General features: G+C 35.3%; 1 protein-coding gene across 2 annotated transcripts in view; it reads left to right on the forward strand.

The window, feature by feature from the left end:
• KIF15 (kinesin family member 15) overlaps window positions 1–21,152 on the forward strand; it is a 33,876-nt gene extending 12,724 nt beyond the window's left edge. Inside the window, exons 14-35 of one of the 2 annotated variants that reach the window (XM_059848163.1) lie at window positions 806–983; window positions 1,396–1,537; window positions 3,855–3,996; window positions 4,335–4,523; window positions 5,347–5,454; window positions 6,251–6,356; window positions 6,873–7,038; window positions 7,927–8,077; window positions 9,078–9,163; window positions 9,545–9,620; window positions 9,888–9,974; window positions 10,912–11,016; window positions 11,866–11,988; window positions 13,426–13,572; window positions 14,534–14,638; window positions 14,809–14,973; window positions 15,437–15,543; window positions 17,424–17,496; window positions 18,098–18,135; window positions 19,593–19,758; window positions 20,109–20,240; window positions 20,496–21,152. In XM_059848163.1, coding sequence (XP_059704146.1) covers window positions 806–983; window positions 1,396–1,537; window positions 3,855–3,996; window positions 4,335–4,523; window positions 5,347–5,454; window positions 6,251–6,356; window positions 6,873–7,038; window positions 7,927–8,077; window positions 9,078–9,163; window positions 9,545–9,620; window positions 9,888–9,974; window positions 10,912–11,016; window positions 11,866–11,988; window positions 13,426–13,572; window positions 14,534–14,638; window positions 14,809–14,973; window positions 15,437–15,543; window positions 17,424–17,496; window positions 18,098–18,135; window positions 19,593–19,758; window positions 20,109–20,240; window positions 20,496–20,576 — 2,673 coding nt within the window. In that variant the 3' untranslated portion in view covers window positions 20,577–21,152. Of the gene's footprint in view, window positions 1–805; window positions 984–1,395; window positions 1,538–3,854; window positions 3,997–4,334; window positions 4,524–5,346; window positions 5,455–6,250; window positions 6,357–6,872; window positions 7,039–7,926; window positions 8,078–9,077; window positions 9,164–9,544; window positions 9,621–9,887; window positions 9,975–10,911; window positions 11,017–11,865; window positions 11,989–13,425; window positions 13,573–14,533; window positions 14,639–14,808; window positions 14,974–15,436; window positions 15,544–17,423; window positions 17,497–18,097; window positions 18,136–19,592; window positions 19,760–20,108; window positions 20,241–20,495 lie in introns of those variants that run through there. The other variant, XM_059848170.1, reaches the window with a different exon arrangement.
• The last annotated feature ends 249 nt before the right edge of the window (window positions 21,153–21,401 follow it).

Consider the following 21,401-nt stretch of genomic DNA (forward strand, 5'->3'; position numbering starts at 1 on the left):
GGCCACCTGATCTGGGTTAGGCAGAGGACCAAGTTTCTTTTCAGCAACTCATGGAAGTCTCCAAATCACAAAACCTCATTCAGATGGCAGATTTCAAGCTCTATGACATCAGTTGAAAGGGAAAGACAGCAGGATAGCAATAATGCTATGGGGTTTGAAAGATAATACACATGCCAGTTGGACATATAAAGGGGGATGTGGTCCTGGAGCTGTTTGAAAACAGCTTTGGGTTATTCAGGTGTCCAGTTGGTGTGGGTATCATTTGTGAGGCAGTTTTGAAGAACAAAGAAACCCAAAAGAGAAGGCAAATTCTTGAAAAACAATTTCCTCCAACACAAGGAGGGAGGAGGAGTAAATGTCTTGGCAGAGCATAAATCTGTAGCTCATAATTGAGCTTCAAAGGAAAGGGAGGAGGAAAAGAAACAAAGTTCAGGACAGTCCTTTATTGACTACAGAATCATTACTGTGGCTTGCAAGGAAGATACCATCACTATGGCATTGAGAAAGCCAAAGTTTAAAGTTAAAATGGAAAAGGGTATCGAGAGCAGCAAGAAAAGCATCCTACTGCTTTATTACCAGTAAAAGAGTAAACACAGAAGATGTAAATTCACTGTCTTGAGAGTAGATTCCAAGGCAGTAAGAAAATTAACCAAAGAAAAACTGAGTCATTTTAACCACTGTGGGGAACGCCTCTTTTCCTTTTCTATTATAGTTTAATCCATATTAATGTAGTAGAGTAACAGCTAGATAGCTGTAGCATTGTCAGGAAAATAAAAACTGTTGAATAAAACAATAATTACCACAGATGGAACAACACCCACGAATTGCAAAGTACGCCATGGAGAACCATAATCTCAGAGAGGAGAATAAAAAACTTCGTTCTTTACAATCAGTTAAAAAGGCCCAAGAAATTGATGCTCAGACCATTGCGGAGCTAGAAAAAGCTTTTTTGGAAGCTTCAGCCACAGAGAAAAGTACTAGAGGTAAAAATATGCTAATGTTTTCCAGATAAATGTGCTTATTGTGTTTCTGCTGTGTGCAGCATAGTGTTGAAAATGTCTGTCTTGATATATTTTTGCCTTCCTCGAAATGGTACCTGAAGACTGATAAAACAGTTTTACTTAATTATATTCATGTTGGCCTTCCAGCAATAAGGAATTTTGATTTGCATCTTGTGAAACTCATCTATAATCTCATTTTGTGCTCCTTAGTTATCATGAAGACTGCGGTAATATTAATTATTACTGGTTTTCGTGTGGACTGTTGCCAGTACCTATTTTTGTCAATCTCAATTGCTGCTGTGCTGTTCAAAAGCTGACAAACACTTTCATTCTAGTAAGGCTTTAGGTGTTTGAGCTGCTGTGTGATTTCAGAGGGTCTGTGTTTGTTCTGTAGGTCACCGCTTACATTCCAGCACTGTGTCAGTGGAAGGCAACTCTCTGGCATCTGTGGAAAGGCTGAAAGCTCATCTGCTGCAGACCCAAGCTGAACTGGCAACTTCAAAGCAAGAATACGAAGAATTTAAAGAGCTAACCAAGTGAGACAAAACAGTATTGAAATATCTGTAATTAAATGGTTTTAAGTCATTATTCATATCGATTTTTGAAAGACTCAGATCCTGATTATACTGACTAGGCTTGTTCTTTGCATGTAAGAAAGAGACAGCTTAAGAATAATGGTATGCACACACAGGGTAGGTTCCTGTTGAACTCGTTAATTCCCTGACTAGGGAACAGCCATCATTAAATCTGAAGGTATGTCTGCACTGCTGCAGGTTTCTTTGTCTTTTCCAAAGCCACTCTTGATAGCAAGATGCAGAAAAATGCTTCACACCATGCAGGAGATGGACATACCCTTTAATTCTGGCAGTCACCTCCTTAACAGCGCTGGGAGAGTTTGGCTTAGTTTCCATGCAGAGCCAATGTTTTCAGTAATTGAAATATTACAAGTGGAGGCACTGACAGGAAGTAGGAGTTGATGGGATAGGGGAGAATGAGAGGGGTATGTGGGGCTTTGGTTTTGTGCTACAGTGGTTTTTAATGTAATCACTTAAAGTCTGCAAGTTTGAGTCAACCTAAATGTAGACTCCAAGCACCCAAGAAAACTCTGGCTGACCTGTTGGTTAATTTTTTATCTCAATTGCAAAGATTTTTAAGAAGGCAATAAAACTGTTATCTTGAGACTTGTTATGGGAACAAAGGTTTAATTCAAATCAGAGCGAAGACATGGTGTCAGTAGTACATTTATATCCATTATATCCATAAACATGAGGTAAGATTCTACTTTGCCCTTATTAATGTAGTAAAGAATTTACTGTCATTGTTCTCCTAGAGGGCAGCACAAGATAATGGAATGGCCTAACTAGTACCTTCAGTGTTCATATGCATGTAAATAATACATTACTTCACTTGATTAACCTCATTTCTGAAAAATTCAGATCTTGTAACTGCAGATAGAAGAAGAATAGCATTTCCAGCAAGTGTAATGCAAATCTGGAAGGCAAAAGGGACCTGATTTTTTCTAAAATTTATTTTAATCATACCTAACAGTGTTGCTTTCTGTTGATGTCAGTGAAATTAAAGTGCAATTCTAAAAGCATCAGGCACAATTTTGCCTCCCCACTTCTATTTTTATAAAGTAGCTTTTAATATCCTTTTTGCTTTTTTAGGCAATTGTACAAATCTGTATTTTTATTGTTAGATTTCTGTGTAGCAAATCCTATGAGCTTTATAAATAATAGTATTATGATCTACTGAGGTTATCAATTCAGCAGTCCATCAATTGTTCCATATCATTAAATGCAGTAGTCTATTTATATTTTAATATATTGATTACTTTATTTTCTGCCCATTAAATAGATTTCTATTTTACATATTCCATGTTTTGTGAATGTCTTGCTTTCTTGTTAGTATGTATGCAGTTTATTATCAATTACCAACATTTTCTTGATGGAGTGCAGTCAAACAGAAATGTGTTTTTCAGCCCCTGGAGTCACTAAATTTCACTAAATTTAAACTTGTTTCCAGTTTCAGAGTAACTGAAACTTTACATACAGGTTACATATGCTGTAATTGAATAAAAGTAGAGTAAAATAGCAATTTCACAAAAACAACATATGCTAATTTTTCTGCTGTCCAATTGCAGTCAGAACTTCTACTCTGTTCCCTAAGTTTTGCTGCAGATGCCAAGAGCGTGAGGGAAAATGATTGCATTAAACTGCCAAGAGATTAAATAGCATGTTTCTATTTGTGCATAGACTTTGACCCTACCATTATCACAGTAATGACAACTATCACAGTAACAGCATGTAGTTCTGCAAAATACCTAGTGAAAATTATTCCTAAATTTCTGCTCAAATGGTGGATTTCAGCTAAAGTACTCTTAGAGGGCGAAATAATCTTAACAGAGCAGGACTTTAAAAAAAAAAAAAGTCTTTAAAGGATTTTCTTTAATCCTGGCAAGCTCCAGTTTAGACTTCTCATATAACTGGATAACATTTTTAAAGCTTAAAACCATATTGGTATGGGTGATATCACTTTCTCATAAAAGGAACTGCAGAGCTCTCAGCTTATTTCTTACTATGTAATGGATTTTTTTTTCTGACATGTTTAGTTATCCATCTGCTTGCTTCATTATGCAGGCACAAATAAGCTGCTTAGCTTTTCTATTTTTTATACATTATTTTTTACTTTTTAATACAGTAGTAGTGGCTTTCTTCTCAAAATAATGCATTTTGGTGTTTGGGTAAAAGTTCAGCTGCAGTTTGCTCATTGGCAATACTGCAGTGTTTCCTTACTGATAGGACAGCATACTCATGGAGTAGTTTTGACAGTAGTAAAACACTTCCTAAACAGGAAAAAACAGATGGAACTGGAATCAGAGCTTCAATCCCTTCAGAAAGCCAACCAGCATCTTGAAAACATTCTGGAGGCAACCAAAGCACACAAGCGCCAAGAAGTCTCTCAGCTCCATAAGCTACATAGAGAAAGTCTTAAGGTATGAGAATAAGTTTATTTAAGGCCACACATACTTACTCCTGAGTTGTGCAAGAGTACAGACTGTCATTTGTGTGATCCCTTAGCCTAACTAGTTTTCTGGAATGTTCTCCATATGTGATAAACCAAATAGGCTACTTTTTGTTCTGGAGTATTAACTGAATGGCTGCTACTGTCATCAGATGACAAATCTGAAGAAGTAATAGTAGTTCAGAACTAGCCACTTTAAGTATTTTATTTAATTATTCTGCTTATAGAATTTAAAAAATACAATACCAGACAAAGTTTTAATTTCATTTTACAGTTAAAATAAAGACTGCTTTGTAATCTTTGTAACAGAGCATAACCACTCCAACTAGAGCTTACCAGCTAAGGTCTCGCCTTGTGCCGCGAATAAGCCCAGATTACAATTTTGAAGATTTTCAGCATTCTGAAGAGATGATGGATGACATTCTAAAAGAGCCAGTTCCTCCAGAGATGAGTGAACAAGCCTGTGAAGCCATGGCTGAGGAGCTCAAAGTGGCACAGGTGAATGTTCTGAATAAAAAGTGAAGTGTATGTGCAACTTTATAATAAAGCAGGCTTTGCCACTAAGTACTTCCCCTGCACCAAGTGCATTTTGATTTGCATGGGAAACTGAGGCCCCTCATTAATACTTAGCACTAAACAGTTCTCTATACATTGTACTTGAAAGAGGATTTACAACAAAAATACTGAAAGTGATTTGAGGGTTGAATATCATAAGTAGTTTATTGCGGGATGTTCATACTTTTTTTCTATTTGAACCTGATAACTTGCCTCTGAGTAATCCTCTTTATAAGTTGACAGCTACATTTGTAACAATACACAAGCTTAATATATAATACTGCATTATTTGAAGAAACCTGCCAAATAATGCTTGTCCACCGTTATACATTGTCTTGTGTCTTTTCTAATGGGCAGGGAAGGTCTAGCTGAACTACTCTCTAGAGGCTGGAGCTAACTTCAGTGCATGAAAAACCCTGGCACAACAGCCAAAACCCCTCTTTGATGCTTACCATAGTGCAGAGATCCTGTAAGGAGTTTAACTAGTGCATGTTTTGAATAATTTCTTTTTAAAGCCTTATTTTTCCAAGATTCAGTCCTTATATTCACTGATGGATTTTCTTGTGTTTTGGCAGTTAAGTTAGAGATAGGAGAAATCAGCTACTTAAGATACCAGTTGATTTTTGAGTGTTCTGTTTTCTGTTGGTTCAGGTCATAAAAATAGAAACTTGTTGACTTTCTATATTTAATAAGCACAGACTGCCATATGGCATGTGAAAAAAGTGCAGGATGGGTGCTCTAATTTTGAGTGTCTGTTGTGTCACAGGAACAACTGAGCACAATGCAGACAAAGCTGGATGAAGAGGAAAGCAAGAACATGAAACTCCAGCAGCATATTAATAAACTGGAGCATCACTCTGCACAAATACAGGAGGTGAGAGAACAATGTAATATAGGGCTCATGTAACTATCATACAGTCACACTGCTGTGTTGTCTGCAACCATGTCTGCTGACATGGTTGTCTTGCCATGTTACTTGCATTTTGACAACTTTACATAGCATCATAACTCAGGGCTGTGCTGGAAGACAAGGATTTAAAATCATGGAATAGTTTGGTTTGGTTTAAAGGTCATCTAATCCAACCCCCCCTGGATCTGGAGTAAGCAGAGAAGGTTCATATAACACTGCAGTTTTGAGTTTGGTTTTGTTGCTTTAAATCTTGTGAATCCACACCTGCTTGAGCTTAAATATAAGCAAACAAACACTGTTGTGGCTGGGTTTGGCCAGCTTCATGTTTTCTGAAAGACAGCTATAGTGACAAGGAAATTTTAAACTTTAAAAAGCTGAAAATACTCGTCTCAGTTGGAACTGCCTATCAGATATTTGCAAGTCTTGCTTGATTGCTAGGGTTGTTTTATCATAGAAAAGGAAATAAGACTTGTATTCATTTCCACATCAGTCTCACTTGTGATATCTGTGATATCAGCTCCTAAGCTGTGAGTTCCTTTTAAATGAACTTTTTAGATAAGGTGATGTCTTCAGTTATATAAATTATTTTTTCCTTGCACTTTAATGGATTTCAGAGTCACCAAATACTGAATTTAAAGAAAAATGTGTTTATAATCAGTTGATGAAATGCTTTAATACATCATTATATTATTGTTACAGTGTGTGGCCTACCCACTCCTACACTTCCTTCTATTTAAAAAAATTTACTTTTCTTTTCAAGCTTCTTTCATCTGAAAGGAATGACTGGAGTAAACAGCGCCAGGAGCTCCTTGAACAGATAAAATCACTTGAAAAGCAGCTGCAAGAAAGTCAAAACAATGCTGATTGTAAGTCTTTGTAATACTAAAATGTCATAAAAAGTTTTGAGGTGTCTGACTGTTTTAAATCAACAATAGCATGTGCTGAGTAACTAATTTGGGGTGTTAGACCTACTGGTTTGATTTTCTTTGTTTTTTATAAAGAAAGCAATCTTTAATACTTGCATATCATCTTTGCCTAGTCTTGCACAATATACAATATTCAAAATGGTTCTGTCTTTGAATGTGAAGGAGGTACAAGATACAGTATTTAAAATGAAAATGTTAAATAAAAACAAAGGATTAAACATCTATTGTCTATGGAAATTACAGTGATACTGTGTGGAATGCTTTTGATTCACCTTTAAAGTCAGTGTTTTGTTGACCCTTTCCATTCATGAGCCCTTTTTGTGTGTGACTTTTGAGATTAATTCCACTGAAAACATGTAGAGCTTTGTGATCCCAGCAGGTTCTGCAGCACTCTGTGTCCTATATCTAGCACAGTTTTCCAAATAACATGTAAATTATTTTGGCTTTTTTTGACAGTATTGACCAGTGAAGTCCATGACTTGCGCATTGTCCTGCTGTCTGCAGACAAGGAGCTGTCTGATGTAAAACTGGAATATAGTGCCTTTAGGGAAAAGCAAGAGAAAGAAACAAGTCAGCTCTCTGCTAGACATATGGATGTACAGTTCCAGCTGGACAGTGTCAGGTATGTTGGCAGTTTGGTACAATCCTTGTCATCCCTTCTGGATGCATCCAGTGATTTAGTCATCCTGTCCTGTCTGTGAACTTACACTTCACATGTTTTCTTTAAAGTTGTTGCTTTGTGTTTGTCCTTTGCTTGTTTGTTTGTGGGCGGGCCAGGAGTGTTTGGTTGTTTTTTGGTTGTTTGACTGGGGTTTTTTTGCTCTGTTCTTTCATGCCTATTTCAGGCAACATGGTGGAATTATTAGAAAGAAAACAAAATGTGCCTGCCCTAATTTTGCTTTCCTATATAATTTTGTCATTAAATAGGATATATCTATAAACTTGCTGCTCTCCAAAAGTTAAGTGGACAGTTTGTCAGTCTGGTCACATGAAGCAGGTGACATAATGATGCCGCTCTAAAAAATTACAAGCAGAAAGAAATCACAAAAAATAACTGAAGTTTGAGTATCAAAGCCAGAAAAACTCATTGCCTTGTCTGCAATAATTGCCATTATCATCAGGAGATGATAATCAGTATGCTTTTTAATTACTAATGTGATTTAGCGATGTTGGGATTTATTGCTGTCTTGTTAATTTGTTTTTGTTGTGCTTTGGTTTTATGGTTTGGGTTTGATTTTTCTTCCTGGAAAACTTCACTATAGTTTGCATTATAGCAGGTCATGTCTTAGCTGAAGCAATTTTTGAGTGAGGCATTGTAAGACCAGGAACCTGAAACTGAAATTAAATGCTGTGGTTGTATTAGTGCATTCTGTGTCAGCAGAAATACTGTTTGGAGAGTATTCTTTCCCTCTGTATATTATTTGAATATTTTAAAATACAGTTGGTTGGATTATTTTTATAAGGACACAAACCCTTACTAGACTATTTGGTCTGGATTTTTTTATTGAAGGCTAGAACATGAAAAGATTCTTGAAGAAAAGGCAAGACTGCAGGATGACTACGACAATTTGCAGGAGGTGGCCAAGTTTGAGACAGACCAGCTGAAGCAGCAACTTGAGGATGGGAAGCAAGAAGCAGAAGCAATGAAAACTGAGCTGAGTGTAAGACAGTCAAGAATTTTAAAGGACATGATTATGCAGAACCCAGATTGCCTAATTTCTATTGTTGTATCACTGATAACATTCCACAGTAGTAATAGGTTTCTTAATGATTTCCTTTGGAAGATGTACCCAAATTCTTTTTCTAAACTTACTGCAAGATTTTTGCAACCACGGGCTATCAGAAATACCCAGTAGCATCAGGAATAGTAAGTTTTAGGCTGAAGAAATTGCTCTGGAAATATTGAGGGAGATGGGTTAATTACTAAAGGAATAAGACACTTCTTTGGAAAAGAATCTAGACATTGAAATGCTGAGAAGACCTTTTATCTCAGGGCTAGCCAAGGCTAGCCTAATTATTCTATCTTTACAAAGCAGTTTCTTAAAAATTTTCATAGTGGATGTGATCTTGTTAAAATGATCTATGACTTGTGGTGGATCACTGTCCTGCAATTTAGTTGATACTGTCCTTGAAAGCCTGTCAGACTACAGTGACTGCAAAACAGCAGCAAGGTTGCTCAAGGGATTTTGCAAATAACTTAGCCTGTGTTTCTGGAGGGGATGTGGTGCCTGCTTGGCAAGTTTGATATAAATTTTCCTTGTTATTGTTTAAGAGAAAGCTGACAGATTGAATATTATTTGTTTAAATTCTGTATATTTCAGTATTTTGAACAAATACAGAATTTTAAAATGCCCCCAAATTAATCTACAATTGAAAATTCTAATTTTTTCCTTAACAGCCTTGGATATTGAGGAGCATCATAGCTATATGAAACTATTATTAATGGCAGGTGAAAATATTCGATTACTTAATATAAATAAGAGTTTACTTTTGAACTTCTTCAGGACAAACTAAAGATCTTCCAGTTTTCAGTTAAGGTTTTCTGGAGTGGTTGGGTTTTTTCAGTCATCTTAAGGATTTGTTTTGATTTTTATTTTGTTTTAAATTGCTTTAGAGACCTTATATTGTAACTTATAGCAAACATATGTTTTGATATTCTAGAACCTTTTGCAGCTTCTGAAAACAGAAAAAGAACATAATGAAAAACTAACATTACAATTACAAGAAGACAAAGAAAACAATTCACAGTAAGTTTTAATTAGCACTGGGGTTTATTTTCATCTGACCTCACTGGTATATATGTTGTATTCAGATGGGGATCCCATTTGTAGAGGTGTTTTTCTCCAGATAGGTTTTTTATTTAATCCAAATCAGAACAGTAATTCATGTTTATTTAAACTAATTTAATCGTATTGTTTTTCATGTCAAAGATAAAATTCTGCCATTGATTGCAGTGTAAGGCTAGTAACTAAAGTATTAGTCTTTTGTATAGCACTGAGAAGGTGATGACTGAAGAACTTAAAAAAATTAAGTGCAAATAAAAAAATTTCATATCACTTTGTCCTTGTTAAAGTTCTCTTACATTTCTAGTAAGAAGTACAATCAAAACATGTTTTTATTTTTACCAGGGAGCTGTTGAAAGTACTTGAAAAAGGACAGGTGGAGAAACCATTTTCAGAATTGGAGACACAGTGTGAGCAGCAGGTACAAAAGCAGATTTGAATATGTGAATTGTGTGTTTGTGGCTTTTTTTGGGCATTAATAACAATTTTATTGGTGTACTGACTGTTAGGTTGATTATCAGCAAAATAAATGTAGAGTGCTCAGGCTACGTATTGTTTTGTTAAGCTACTGGTTAATTTTTTTAGGTAAGTTTAACAATTTACTTCCTTTTTTTTTTCATGACTCGGTGCTTTATAAAATACACCAAAGGTAGGGAGGACATTCCTTCACAAATATTATTTCCTCTAGGAAGCAAAACTGAGGACATTGGAACAGGAGCTGGCTGCTGCTGAAGAGACTATTGCTTCTTTGAAGAAGACAAATAATACAGATAAGGTTTGGGTTTATTTCTGTTACTGGTACACACTCTTGTGGGTAACTATGTTCTCTAGTAGAGATGAAAGACTAGAGCCTTCCTGTGCTGCTTAGTAATTTTGTGCTTTTAGGCAATCCTTGCTATATAGCCAGGTAAAATAAATCCTACTTTTTCCTAGCACGGAGTTGGTAGGGAGGTAGGAAACTGGTATGCATTCAGAGAAAAGACAAGTTGACTGAAGGTAAAACTGTCTACTGGACAAAACATTCAATGCCTAAACAATGCATAATTCCCTAGATGAATAACAAAGCCTTCCAGTCAGGGCTCTGTTGTAATGGGCAGATGGAAAAGGTAAGAAAGGTGTTGTAAGAATGTGACTGTGTCACATTATCTTTATTAGTAAAATCAAACCACTTCTTTATGTAAAGACTGTTGTAGTATGAAAGCCGAGTTCCCCTAGTGCAAACATATGTACTGTCTATAAAACAACCATAAGAAATCACACGGTGTGTTTACTGCCTAGCATGATGCAATGGTAAGTATTGCTTTTTCCATCATAAACCCAAAAATCTGACATGCATAAGGTCAGAATCACCTGGTATTGTCAGTGCAGTGGTGTTTCTTGAATGTGCCTTTTTCCATTTTAAACAGCCCTTAAATTATAGCAGTTGTGTTCTCCTATTAGTAACCCATTACAGCCTAAGACTAAATCAGCAGGCCAGTCTTCTCTTCTAATGAGGACTGCAGGTTATTTAGCTCTTTCTTTAAGTGCTTAGAACAAAAGCCAGTGATTTAGCAATGAATTTTCTGTTTATTTTTTATATGTGCAGTTTGAGGACTCATTTTCACCTGATTGATTAAAGTTTGGGATTGACAAATTATATACAAAAAAAGTCCAGTTATACATTATATGGCTTTTATATGTATTTTATCAGGATTAATTTTTTTATGTTGCAGGAAGTTGTAACTGACTTGATGAGACAGATCCAGGAGCTGAGGTCTTCAATTAATCATAAAACTGAGTCCATAGATGGGCTGACAAGAGAGCTCGAGGATATAAATGTATGTTCTGTCATTTTGAAGGACATGGTATCGTTCTTTAGAAATGGAATGCAATGGCATGTCTTATCACAGGACTCAAACAGTATAACTTGCTGCAGTGTTTTAGAAGGAAACTTCTTTGTTTTGACATATTGAAATCTTCTGAACATTTTATGCCTAAGGCTGTCTCAAAAAGTGAACCCTCTCCACGTGGTGGGTAAAAAGCTGTGTCTCTAAAGGGACCTATTCACATCCTGTAAACTCCACTCAGCTGACAGTCACATTTAGATTTTCTCAGAAATTGGCAATTTAAGACCTCAGCAATTGAAGCTGAATTGTAAATTCAGTTTTGATAGAGTGAATTTTTATGTTGCTGGTATTACTATGTTCTACATCTGAAAACAAGTATAAAGAACTAAAACTGTGTATTTGAATAACTATGAATAAATATGATGCTTCTGCTTTATTAAAATAGGTCTGGTTTGAAAACTGATAGAGCAACCAACAGAATGCTTTACATAATATGTGTGAACTACGAATGCCAAAGATTCTATAGAAGAAAAATGTTGATGAGACAGATTTCTAAATATGGCTATCTCTTTAATAATGGTTTTAATGGGTAATATGTATTGTGGTGGCTAATTCACATTAATAATCTTTTTATATCATTCTGACAACTAATCTCTATAAACAGTTTGTATCATTTAGCAAGTAAAATATATCATTCTGGTTTTAGTCATTGATACTAATTTCTAAATATAGTTGTCCTCATAAGATTTGTGATGTACATTTCTTGTCTTCTATTTCCCAACTTTCCCTGATAACATGTTTTTCTAAAATATTTTAAATTTGATTTAATGCTTTTTGTAGTACAAGTATAATCTTGTTCTGGCTGCAAAAGAAGAAAGCACAGGAATCATAGAAGATCAGGAAAAGAAGATTGAAGAACTGAAGGAAGCCTTGGAAGGAAGAGAAATAGCTGATAACATTGAGGTAAAAACATTAATGTTGGTGTATTATGATTATTTGTTCAACCAGACCAATTGGATGTGGTTTTGCTTAAAATGCTCATGTAAAACTTAACCTCATTTTAGTTCAAACTACAGCTAGTTAAGCTGTTCGTAAAAGAATTTTTCATGAGATACCTGACAAATTCTGTTAAATTACCATGTTACTTGACATAAATATTTTATAAGCTACTTCATAAAAGCCTATGCTAAGAGCCTGGTTTAATTTTGTTAAGGCCACTAAGGAATCATCAGCTGAATTTAATGGCAGCTTTAGTTGATGCAGCTGAGAAATTAAAATAGGTAGAAGAATATATTATGTTCCACAGTGTCTCTTCCCCCACTGCACTATATTCAGTAATATCTTTTCTTTGCTCTTAAGTTTAACTAAAAGCTCCACCTGCTGGAAACAGATCTAGGGCACACATTTGATTCAAATGTGGTTTTGCTTTTTAATATTGTATCTTTCTTTAACTCTGTCTTTTCTATTACTGCTGTCACCATTATTTCGTTGAATGTGTCAAACAGTCACAAATACTAGGACCTCCTTAAATGTAATTTCTACAAGATCATCTGTGATTAGATTTGCTAGTCCAATCAGATAGCACCAATAAAGTCATCCAGGGAGGTGTGCGTTTCTCAAAGGACATGAAACATAATGGAAATCTGTTTTAAAATAAACAGACTGTGTTCATTAATAATCATATCTAAAAGTGACATTCTGAAACCCAAAGCTGAGTTGTCTAGCAAATGGATCATTTTGGTGCTTTTGACATTTTTAACTTAGTGCCAGTTCCTGTTTCAGTGTTATCCTTGGGTATATCTGGCTCCTGATAAAATTATAGTTTTTCTCCTTTACTTTATACTTCAGTTACTAATTTCCTCATCCTTTCTTAACTGGACAAGAACAACTAATCTGAGGTGGCATTTAAAATACTAGATGAAGTTTTTCCTTATGTATTAATACATTTTGTTTAGGTATGATGCCCCATCAGATAGGGTGGGAGTATAAATCCTAGAATAAATCCAAAGGTATCTATGGAATATCAGTGCACTAAAAAAAGCTGTAATCACTTCAGTGTGATTAAAATCTATACATTCTTTTCTGGTTTCTTTTGAAGTACATATTATATTTTAAAATTGTGACTAATTCCAAAGATCTTCCACTAGAATCTTAATTGTCACTATACTGGGGAAAAGTTCTCATTTTTGTTCTGTAACCAAGACCAAGTGTATCAAAATATGCTAAAATAAATTTATAGATGAATGCTTGCTACAATTCATGATGAAAAAGTAGAAGGAAAAGGAAAATGCTTGTAGCTGTTAGCAGTCTCAGCACCAATGACAAAACATCTTGAAACAACTGACTTAGAGCAATAACTTTTAACATTTCTTTTTTTACACATCCAACAACTTAAAACAGAGGGACCTTCTGTGTGAAGAATTGCGTCATACTGCTGATCAGCTGATCAGTCTGACAGAGGCCTCTAAGAAACACCATGCATTGCTCCAGTGTGCACAGGAAGATATAGCAAAGAAAGAAGCTGTAATCCAGGAACTCAGGGAACAGGTAAAACAAAGAAATACTCACAATTAGCTCATTGAGAGGGAGCTGTGGTCAACTGTAGCTTCTGAAAAAGGTTTCACTTGTCATTTTAGAGCATCTGGTACATAGTCCTCTTGGTGAAGAGAAATGCTCCTTCTTGTAAAAGGAAAGTAGTAGCTCAGAAACTTCTGAACAAAGATTAGGTAACTTTTAATGTTTCGGAACTGTTGTCTAGAGATCAAAAAAATGTGTACTCTGATAGCAGAGTAAAATTATCAGTACCTGTAAGAGCAGAGCATCCTCAGGTTATCAGCAGTATAACCCAGGGGATTACCTTTTCCTCTGCTTAACATTTATCCACAAATGATATCATTATGCAATAGAGATAACTGTTGAGCTCTGTAAATTATGCAGTGGTTTGGAGCTGCTGCAGACTAAATAGCTATGTTGAACCTTTGTTCAAATTATAGCTCTACTTGTCACAACTATCATAGTGCTAAGTAATATATTTGTGTTGGCAAAGACTCTAGTGAGTTATTTTTTGGAAGAGGAGTTTTTATGTCATGTTACCATATTCTCTTGGGGAAATTGATCAAATCTTTATCACTAAAATCTTTGTTTCAAATCATGTTTTGACCAGTAATGTTTGTAAAGTTCATTATAGCTTTTTTCTGTGTTAGGACACCCTTTGAAAGGTAGATTGTGTTAGCAAGGCAAGAAAATCAAATACTAACAAGAACAAAATTCAGATTAACTACAAAGTAGTTAGATGTATAGATGCTTTCAAAAATGCTTGTTGCATACAACTATTGAAAGTTTAACAGTGATTGACTAAATACAGAAGAGTTATGAAAGTGAAGTCTTTGCTAATCTAAAATAACCTGCGGTGTACTTAAGCTTCCTCAAAATATAGATCTGAGTGCCATTTTGTTTCCTATTTTATGTGTATTATAAGCTACTTTAATTCTTCCTGTGTTTCTAATAGTTGGACAAAATGACAGTGGAACTGGAGAACAGAAAGAGTGAATATGAACTGAAAATGAAGCAAATAGATTGCTTTGTGGACTCCTCTTCAGTAACATTTCCTCAGGTATCGCATTTGAGAGAAACATTTTCACATACTTTGTAATTAGTGATGATTTGTGTGCCAGAAATTTATTAACTGATGTCTCCAGTGAAGTATTAAAACATGTAATCAATACATAGGGAAAACAGTCCTTTGCTAATAGTTTGCATGGTTTGTTTTTTTTCACTTGCTAGTGTCCTAAAACTCCTCCTAATTTTGATGTGAATTTGGCCAAGCTTTTGGAAACTCATGAGCAAGAAATAGCTGATCGAAGGGCCTCTGCAATAAATCTGGAGCACCTTGTGCATGAACTGAACAAAGAACGAAGAGCAAAAAATGAGGAAATTCTAAGGCTGAAGGTACTATGAGTCAATCTCTGCTGGCAGCTTGTAAGGTCAAAATGAGACAGACTGCAGAGTTCAGGTTTTTTTAGTGAGCTCTGCTTAGTAGTACATTCATTAAAGCAGGAAGGCAGTTTTTGGTTTTCCCTTTACCTAGGCTGGGAACAAGTGGTGACAACTTGCTTGCAATATCTGTAAATCTCTTTTTCCCAAGGACTGTGCTGTTTTGTGTTCATAAATGTCAAATGGTAACATAATTTTTTGCTGCTGAAACAGTTCTTAATATTTGCTGCTGAAACTACTCTCAATAAAGTTTCTAATGCAACTATAGATGGAAGGGTATATTTGCCAGAAAACCATGCCTGTTTTCTGAGAACTATTTTTTGTCTTCTGTTCTACTCAAAAACATGTTCAACTAGAAATGAAAACAGGAATTGCAATTTGGTCTTCAAATAAAATGTTTTGGATTTTACTTGCTTAGGAACAATTAAATGAGTTGGAAAACTTGCGTCTGGAAATGCAGATATTGGTGGAGAACAACAGGAGTTTACAGAGCCTTGTAGAAGCTCAGAGACCAAGCAAGAACAGGTAAAGTAAAATAAAACAAAAAAAAATCTCTCATAACTTGAAATAATTAAGATAAAGTTTACAGGTTTTATTTGAAGTACATTCTTATGTTGTTTGCCTACTTAGAGATTGACTCAAGCTTTTCTATGAAGATTATTTACTGGCTTGTAAACTTTATAACCCTTAAATCACAAGTTCTTAAATTCAATAAAGTTTTATAAAGGGAATGGAAACAATGTAAAATCATTATATGCATAGTAGGTCCTGGGTATTATATATTGCCGTGTCACTTGTGTAGTTACGGATCCAACAGATAAGGAATGTCCAAATAAATGCAACACAAGTTTCAATATATAGACATAAATGAAATTTTTAAAGCCTCCAGTATACAATTAGCCTTTGGTCTATTCAAACCACATCTCCTATCAACTAAAAGGAGCAATTCTTAGTGCATATCCAAACTATATTCCAAAGTCCCAAGTCAGGAATCCAGCAAGTAAGGAACATAAAAATAATGCTTTTATTGTGGAAAAATTTGGTCTAGAAAAACCTATATAAACTGTGAAAAACAAAGCCACAGAATCCAGTGTTCCGTGGCAATGTAACCATTATTGTTTAACTGTGATTTCCATTTCAATTCACAACACAATTTCAAATGTCTGTTGCAAACTAAGCAGAAAGCCTTAGAAACAGCATCATTGTTCAGTAACCTACCTGATCTGTTCACAAGATTTTAAGTTACTGAAAACAGTGGGTTTTTGGTAAGATGATGCATTTATAAAATTCTTAACCAATTAACTTTTTCCCATATAGCACACTAAAGTGAGTTATTTTTAGTTATATCTGTTTTATTTCCATCCAATGTCATGTTGATTAAAAACTACCAAAATAAAAATTAGTGAAGTCTTTTGAATACAAGAAGCTTTTACCTTCTTAACTTGGCAAGATCACTAAGCAGTGATCTTGTAGGAAGTCTTTTTGCAGTCTCCATACACATGAACACTGTGAAATAATAAAATATGTACCTCCATCCAAAAGCTGCTCTTGTAGTTAAACCCCAGCCAGCAGCCAGGCCCCACACAGCCACTCACTCACTCCCCCAGCAGTGGGATCAGGGAGATAATCAGGAGAGCAAAACCCAGAAAACTTGTGGCTTGAGATAAAGGCAGTTTAATAGGGAAAGTGAAAGTCACACACACACACACAAGCAAAGCAAACCGAGGTATTCATTCACTGTTTCCCACGGGCAAGCAGGTGTTCAGCCATCTCCAGGAGAGCAGGGCCCCATCACACACAATGGTGGCTTGGGAAGACAAACACCATCACTCCAAACTCTTCCTCCTTTTCCCCCCACTTTGTTACACACTGAGCATGGTGTCACATGGTCTGGAATGTCCCTTTGGTCACTTTGGGTGACTTGTCCTGGCTGTGTCTCCTCCCAGCCTCCCACTCAACCCAGCTCCCCAGCCAGTGTGGCAGTATGGAAGGCAGGAAAAGCCTTGGCTGTGTGCAAGCCCTGCTCAGCAATAAGAAACAGATCTCTACATTATCAACCCTGTGTTCAGCACAAATCCAAAACACAGCCTCATAATGGCTGCTGTGAAGATGATTATTTCTACCTCAGCTAAAACCAGCACAGCTGTCTAACAAACATAAGTTGCATATCTATTATATTTGTAATTGTTTCCATTAAAACATTAATTTCTTTATACTCTGATGTAAGAAAACATGTTTAGAAGTTTAAACCCTTCCAGAGTTTTTTTTATGATGTTCTGTATTTTGAGTATGAACATGTGTGAAAGCAACTGCACACACTTACTGGTTTAATCTGGATAACATGTTTTTACAACTGGTTTCCTCTGTTTGTGAGAAACTTTTTTTCTCATTCTTGAATTTCATAGTGATCAGAAACATCCTGATGTTCAGTATCTTAAAGAGAAAGAGGAAGAGATTGCTGAAGAGCGACTTGCCAAGGTATATTATCCTTCTCATGTCAATTGCTGTTGACCTGCTGTGATTTTTTTTTTTTGGGTTTGGTTTGATTTTTGTTTGTTTGTTTGTTTTCATGGCAGCAAAACAAACACCAATTTCTAGTGAATTCTAACAGGCTGAGACTTAGCTCTTAGGATTTCTATCTTGGCCAAACACCAGTGAGCAGGGTGTCAGATTGCACAATTAGCAAAAACAGATTCAGATTGCTAAATCTGACTCATACCCAGAACTGGAAAGTGAAGATTGTGTCACTTGCTAATGTCAGAGCTGTCAAAGGGAAGTTAATATCACAGCAGAGGTTTCCATGGATGTCCCAGACAGAAGAACCCCCTGTTAGAGCTCTGCTGTATGTGTGTGGGCACAGAGACACTGCTGTGGGTCAGCTGTGCTGGCATGAAATGGGAAATAAGTGCCTACAGCAAAGAGATTAACTTAAAGTGAAAATTAGAGATGTGAACTACTAGGTAGTAGGATGATCTGGAATGAGATATGTAGCATCAATTAAGTGACAGATATTTTTAAACATATATATAGGTGTATGTTAAACATTAAGACTGCATCTAATGTTTTTGAACTTTTCCAGAATAAAGCAGTGGAAGAAATGCTGAAAATCAAAGCAGAGTAAGTCTGACTATTGTTCCTCGAACTGGAAGCTTGTATTAAACTAACTAATGACAGAAAAAAAAAGATACATTTAAGCAATTGTAGTCCAAGATCCAAAATGACAAAAGTCATAATTTGGAAGTATTTACACTTCTGCAAGATACCTTGAGTTCTTACTCTTTCTCATCAGTAGGTGGTAGTAGCACCTATTACTACATACCACTATATCAGGACAATACTTTAATCGGTAGAACCATAAAAACTTAATTGGAAGGGGTGTTTTTAATTGTTTAAAGATATTTATATGCAGTGAATTGTAATAGCATTCCTTTTCAAGTTAAATTGAAATACAGTTCATTTCTTTATTAATATTGCAAATTGTTTATAATTTTAAACATAATGTAATTATTTGGGTTTTATTCTATTTGTTTAAATTTCTGTGGTTCAGCTTGAAAAATGATTTTTTTTTATTAGAGGCTTTCTAAATTGCGTCTGCACTATTGGGCAAGTAGTCCTCAAAATTCAAGTGTTTTGTACCTTGGATGGATAACAGCAAAGAAAGGAAATACTTAGTAGATAAAAATTACTTTGAGAATGTCTGTCCTGCTGTTCTTTTCCTAATCTGTATTGCTTCAGGATTTATTGTGGCTGAATCTCCCAACATAAGAGTTATTTTCATTTGATGGAATGCTTTCTATGCAAGTAACTTCTTTTGAGGAGGAAGATAGTTCTTATGCACATGGTCATTTCACAAGTGATTTGCATTAAATTTTCCAGAAAATGAATACTGTTCACAAACCAGGTCTTAAACAGCACACTTCAGTAAAACAAAACTGATGACAGAAATTTCATGTATGCAATATTTTAATTGATCTGCAAAATTACTCAAGTTCATAGAAGCAATAGACAGGCTGCTAAGTTTGATGGCACAGTTTAATATCCTGTGGCCTCATTTGCTGAAAATATTTTAATTTTATCCAAAGTGGTACTCATTCTCTTACCAGGCCAACCAAGCAGGCTCAGACCATCTGAACTGCTCAGAGGTGTTTCTGAGCAATGAGGCTGTCAACGGGGAAAAGCCACAGACAAACAAGCATTTTATAGAGGGAACCTGGAGAGCAGCTGAGTTTAGCTGGAAAATTTACATTCCTTGGGTGAATTAATTCAAAGTGTTCTTGTAAGAGAAGCTTCTGTTTTCAATCATGAGTGGAGTTGTATATCCAGGATTGCAAACAGCACAGTTCCCAAATAGAAGAGTGGCTCCAAAACACTGCCTAGTTGATAGTCTCAAACACAAGAACCGTGAAGCAGAATGAAATTTTTCCTTTCTTTAGCACTAAATTCTAAGGGAAATACAATATCTCAAAATAATGCTTTTAAAGGAGCCTCCCTCCATGTCCAAGACTGACTTAGGAATTCAGTTGTATGACATTTTTGTTGGTTTTTAACGTTTCATGATTCTTTTATATTGGCAGATTAGAAGAGACCAAAAATATCCTCAGAATCCAAGAGAAAAGCTGTCATGAATTGACTCTGGAGATGCAACGGACAAGGACTTTGGAGCTCAAAGCATTTAATGAGAAAGAGGAAATTAGATCAAAACTGGAGGAAGCATATGAAGAAAAAGACAGGATTGGAAAGGTTACATATACATAATTTTTTTGTCATCTTCACAGCAGAATCTTATTTAGCAGAGGTACAGCTGTTTTGTTTTGCAGTTTAGCTTTATTTGTGATGTTCTCTGCAGTAGTGAAAGTCTGGATACAGAAATCACTTAGTAGTACAAATGAAATGGTGCTCCTTTTTTGCCTTTTAGAGGGATAGTGTCTAAGGAGACATAAGACAAACATGTATCTCCTGAGTGAACCAACTCTTGCATCATATGTTACAACAAACTTGAATGTTAGTATGTTAATAGCTCTAAGAAGCTATTGCTTCTGAAAAGAGGAGAGGCTACTGCTAAGAGGTACACAATGTATTTATTATTACAGGAAATAAAATTGCTGAGGAAGCAAGTTGACTCGCTTGCTGAGGAGAATGGGAAATTACTTGGTCATCAAAACCTAAACCAGAAGATTCAGTATCTTGTGAAACTGAAGAAAGATTTTGCTAAACTTACAGAGGTAAGTTGCAGAGTAGATTACAGATGGAGTAATGGCCTGACATAGCAAAGAGCTGAGCTTTGAGAATGAAGACTAAAATTCCTGCTCTTCTGTTGGAGAGGAACAGAGATACCTTTGATCTCCATCTTACTTCCTCAAGTATATAGTGTATAAAACACTTCAACAACTCTAGATACTGCTTGTGTAAAAAAAAAAAAAAAAAAAAAAAAGTGAGAATAATTTCCTTAATATACTCATGTTTTTTCTGTTTTACAGGAAACTGAAAAACTACGAGTTGAAAACACTTTTTTGAAAGAATCAAAAAAATGTGACTTTTGTAGACAAAATCAGCGGTAATGACCCAAATAAAACTGCACAGCCAGAATAAGTGTACAGAATAAGCAAAAGTCAGTTGTCAAATTTGACTTTTGCTGTGATTCTGGACTAATCAAGTATTCTAGTTTGTAGATTTTTTGCTGGTAATAATATTTCTAAGTGGAGATTGTTATTCCAGCTCTGTGGGCAGCTTTCGACAAAATTGTAACACCTATTTGTAATTTTTTTCAATTAAAAAACCTGATTTTGTATAGATGCTGGGTAGATACTGCCTTGAAACTTTTGTACCTTGCCAAGGAAAAGTTTTCTACCTGGGAACACACCTGGATTTTTGTCTCCTTTTGTACTTTTATTCAGGTTCCTACCACTTCTGAAATGCTACATTTTCCATCACAGCCAAAATTCAAAAAGCACAATTTCTTTGTGTTTATTTCTTTAGTTAAACATAAAATGATTTCCTGGGTTGCTTAAAAATAATTTTCATATTAAACTTTGTTCAATTAATCATAAATGTGAATTTAGTAACAGGCTTGTAAATAGTACTATAAATACAATTTTTTGTTCTTTATTTGAAAATAAAATGCTTTTCAAACCTTTTTTCTGTTATTATAAACTTAGAGCTCTATATTAGCACTGTAGGAAATTCTGAGGGTTTTGAAACCATTTTCTTATCAAAGAAATGAAAAATGTTAGGAAAGAATATGTGAAAATATGCAGAACATTATATAGGAGTACAGCATAAGTTCATTTAATCGCACTTAAGCATTTCAGTTATTTGCAATAAATCTTTATTAGTGGAACACAAAATGTTGATTTCTATAGCAATATCAAACTAGGTTTTTTTTA

This window comes from Haemorhous mexicanus, chromosome 1 (assembly GCF_027477595.1).
Source record: "Haemorhous mexicanus isolate bHaeMex1 chromosome 1, bHaeMex1.pri, whole genome shotgun sequence".
Lineage (NCBI taxonomy): Eukaryota > Metazoa > Chordata > Aves > Passeriformes > Fringillidae > Haemorhous > Haemorhous mexicanus.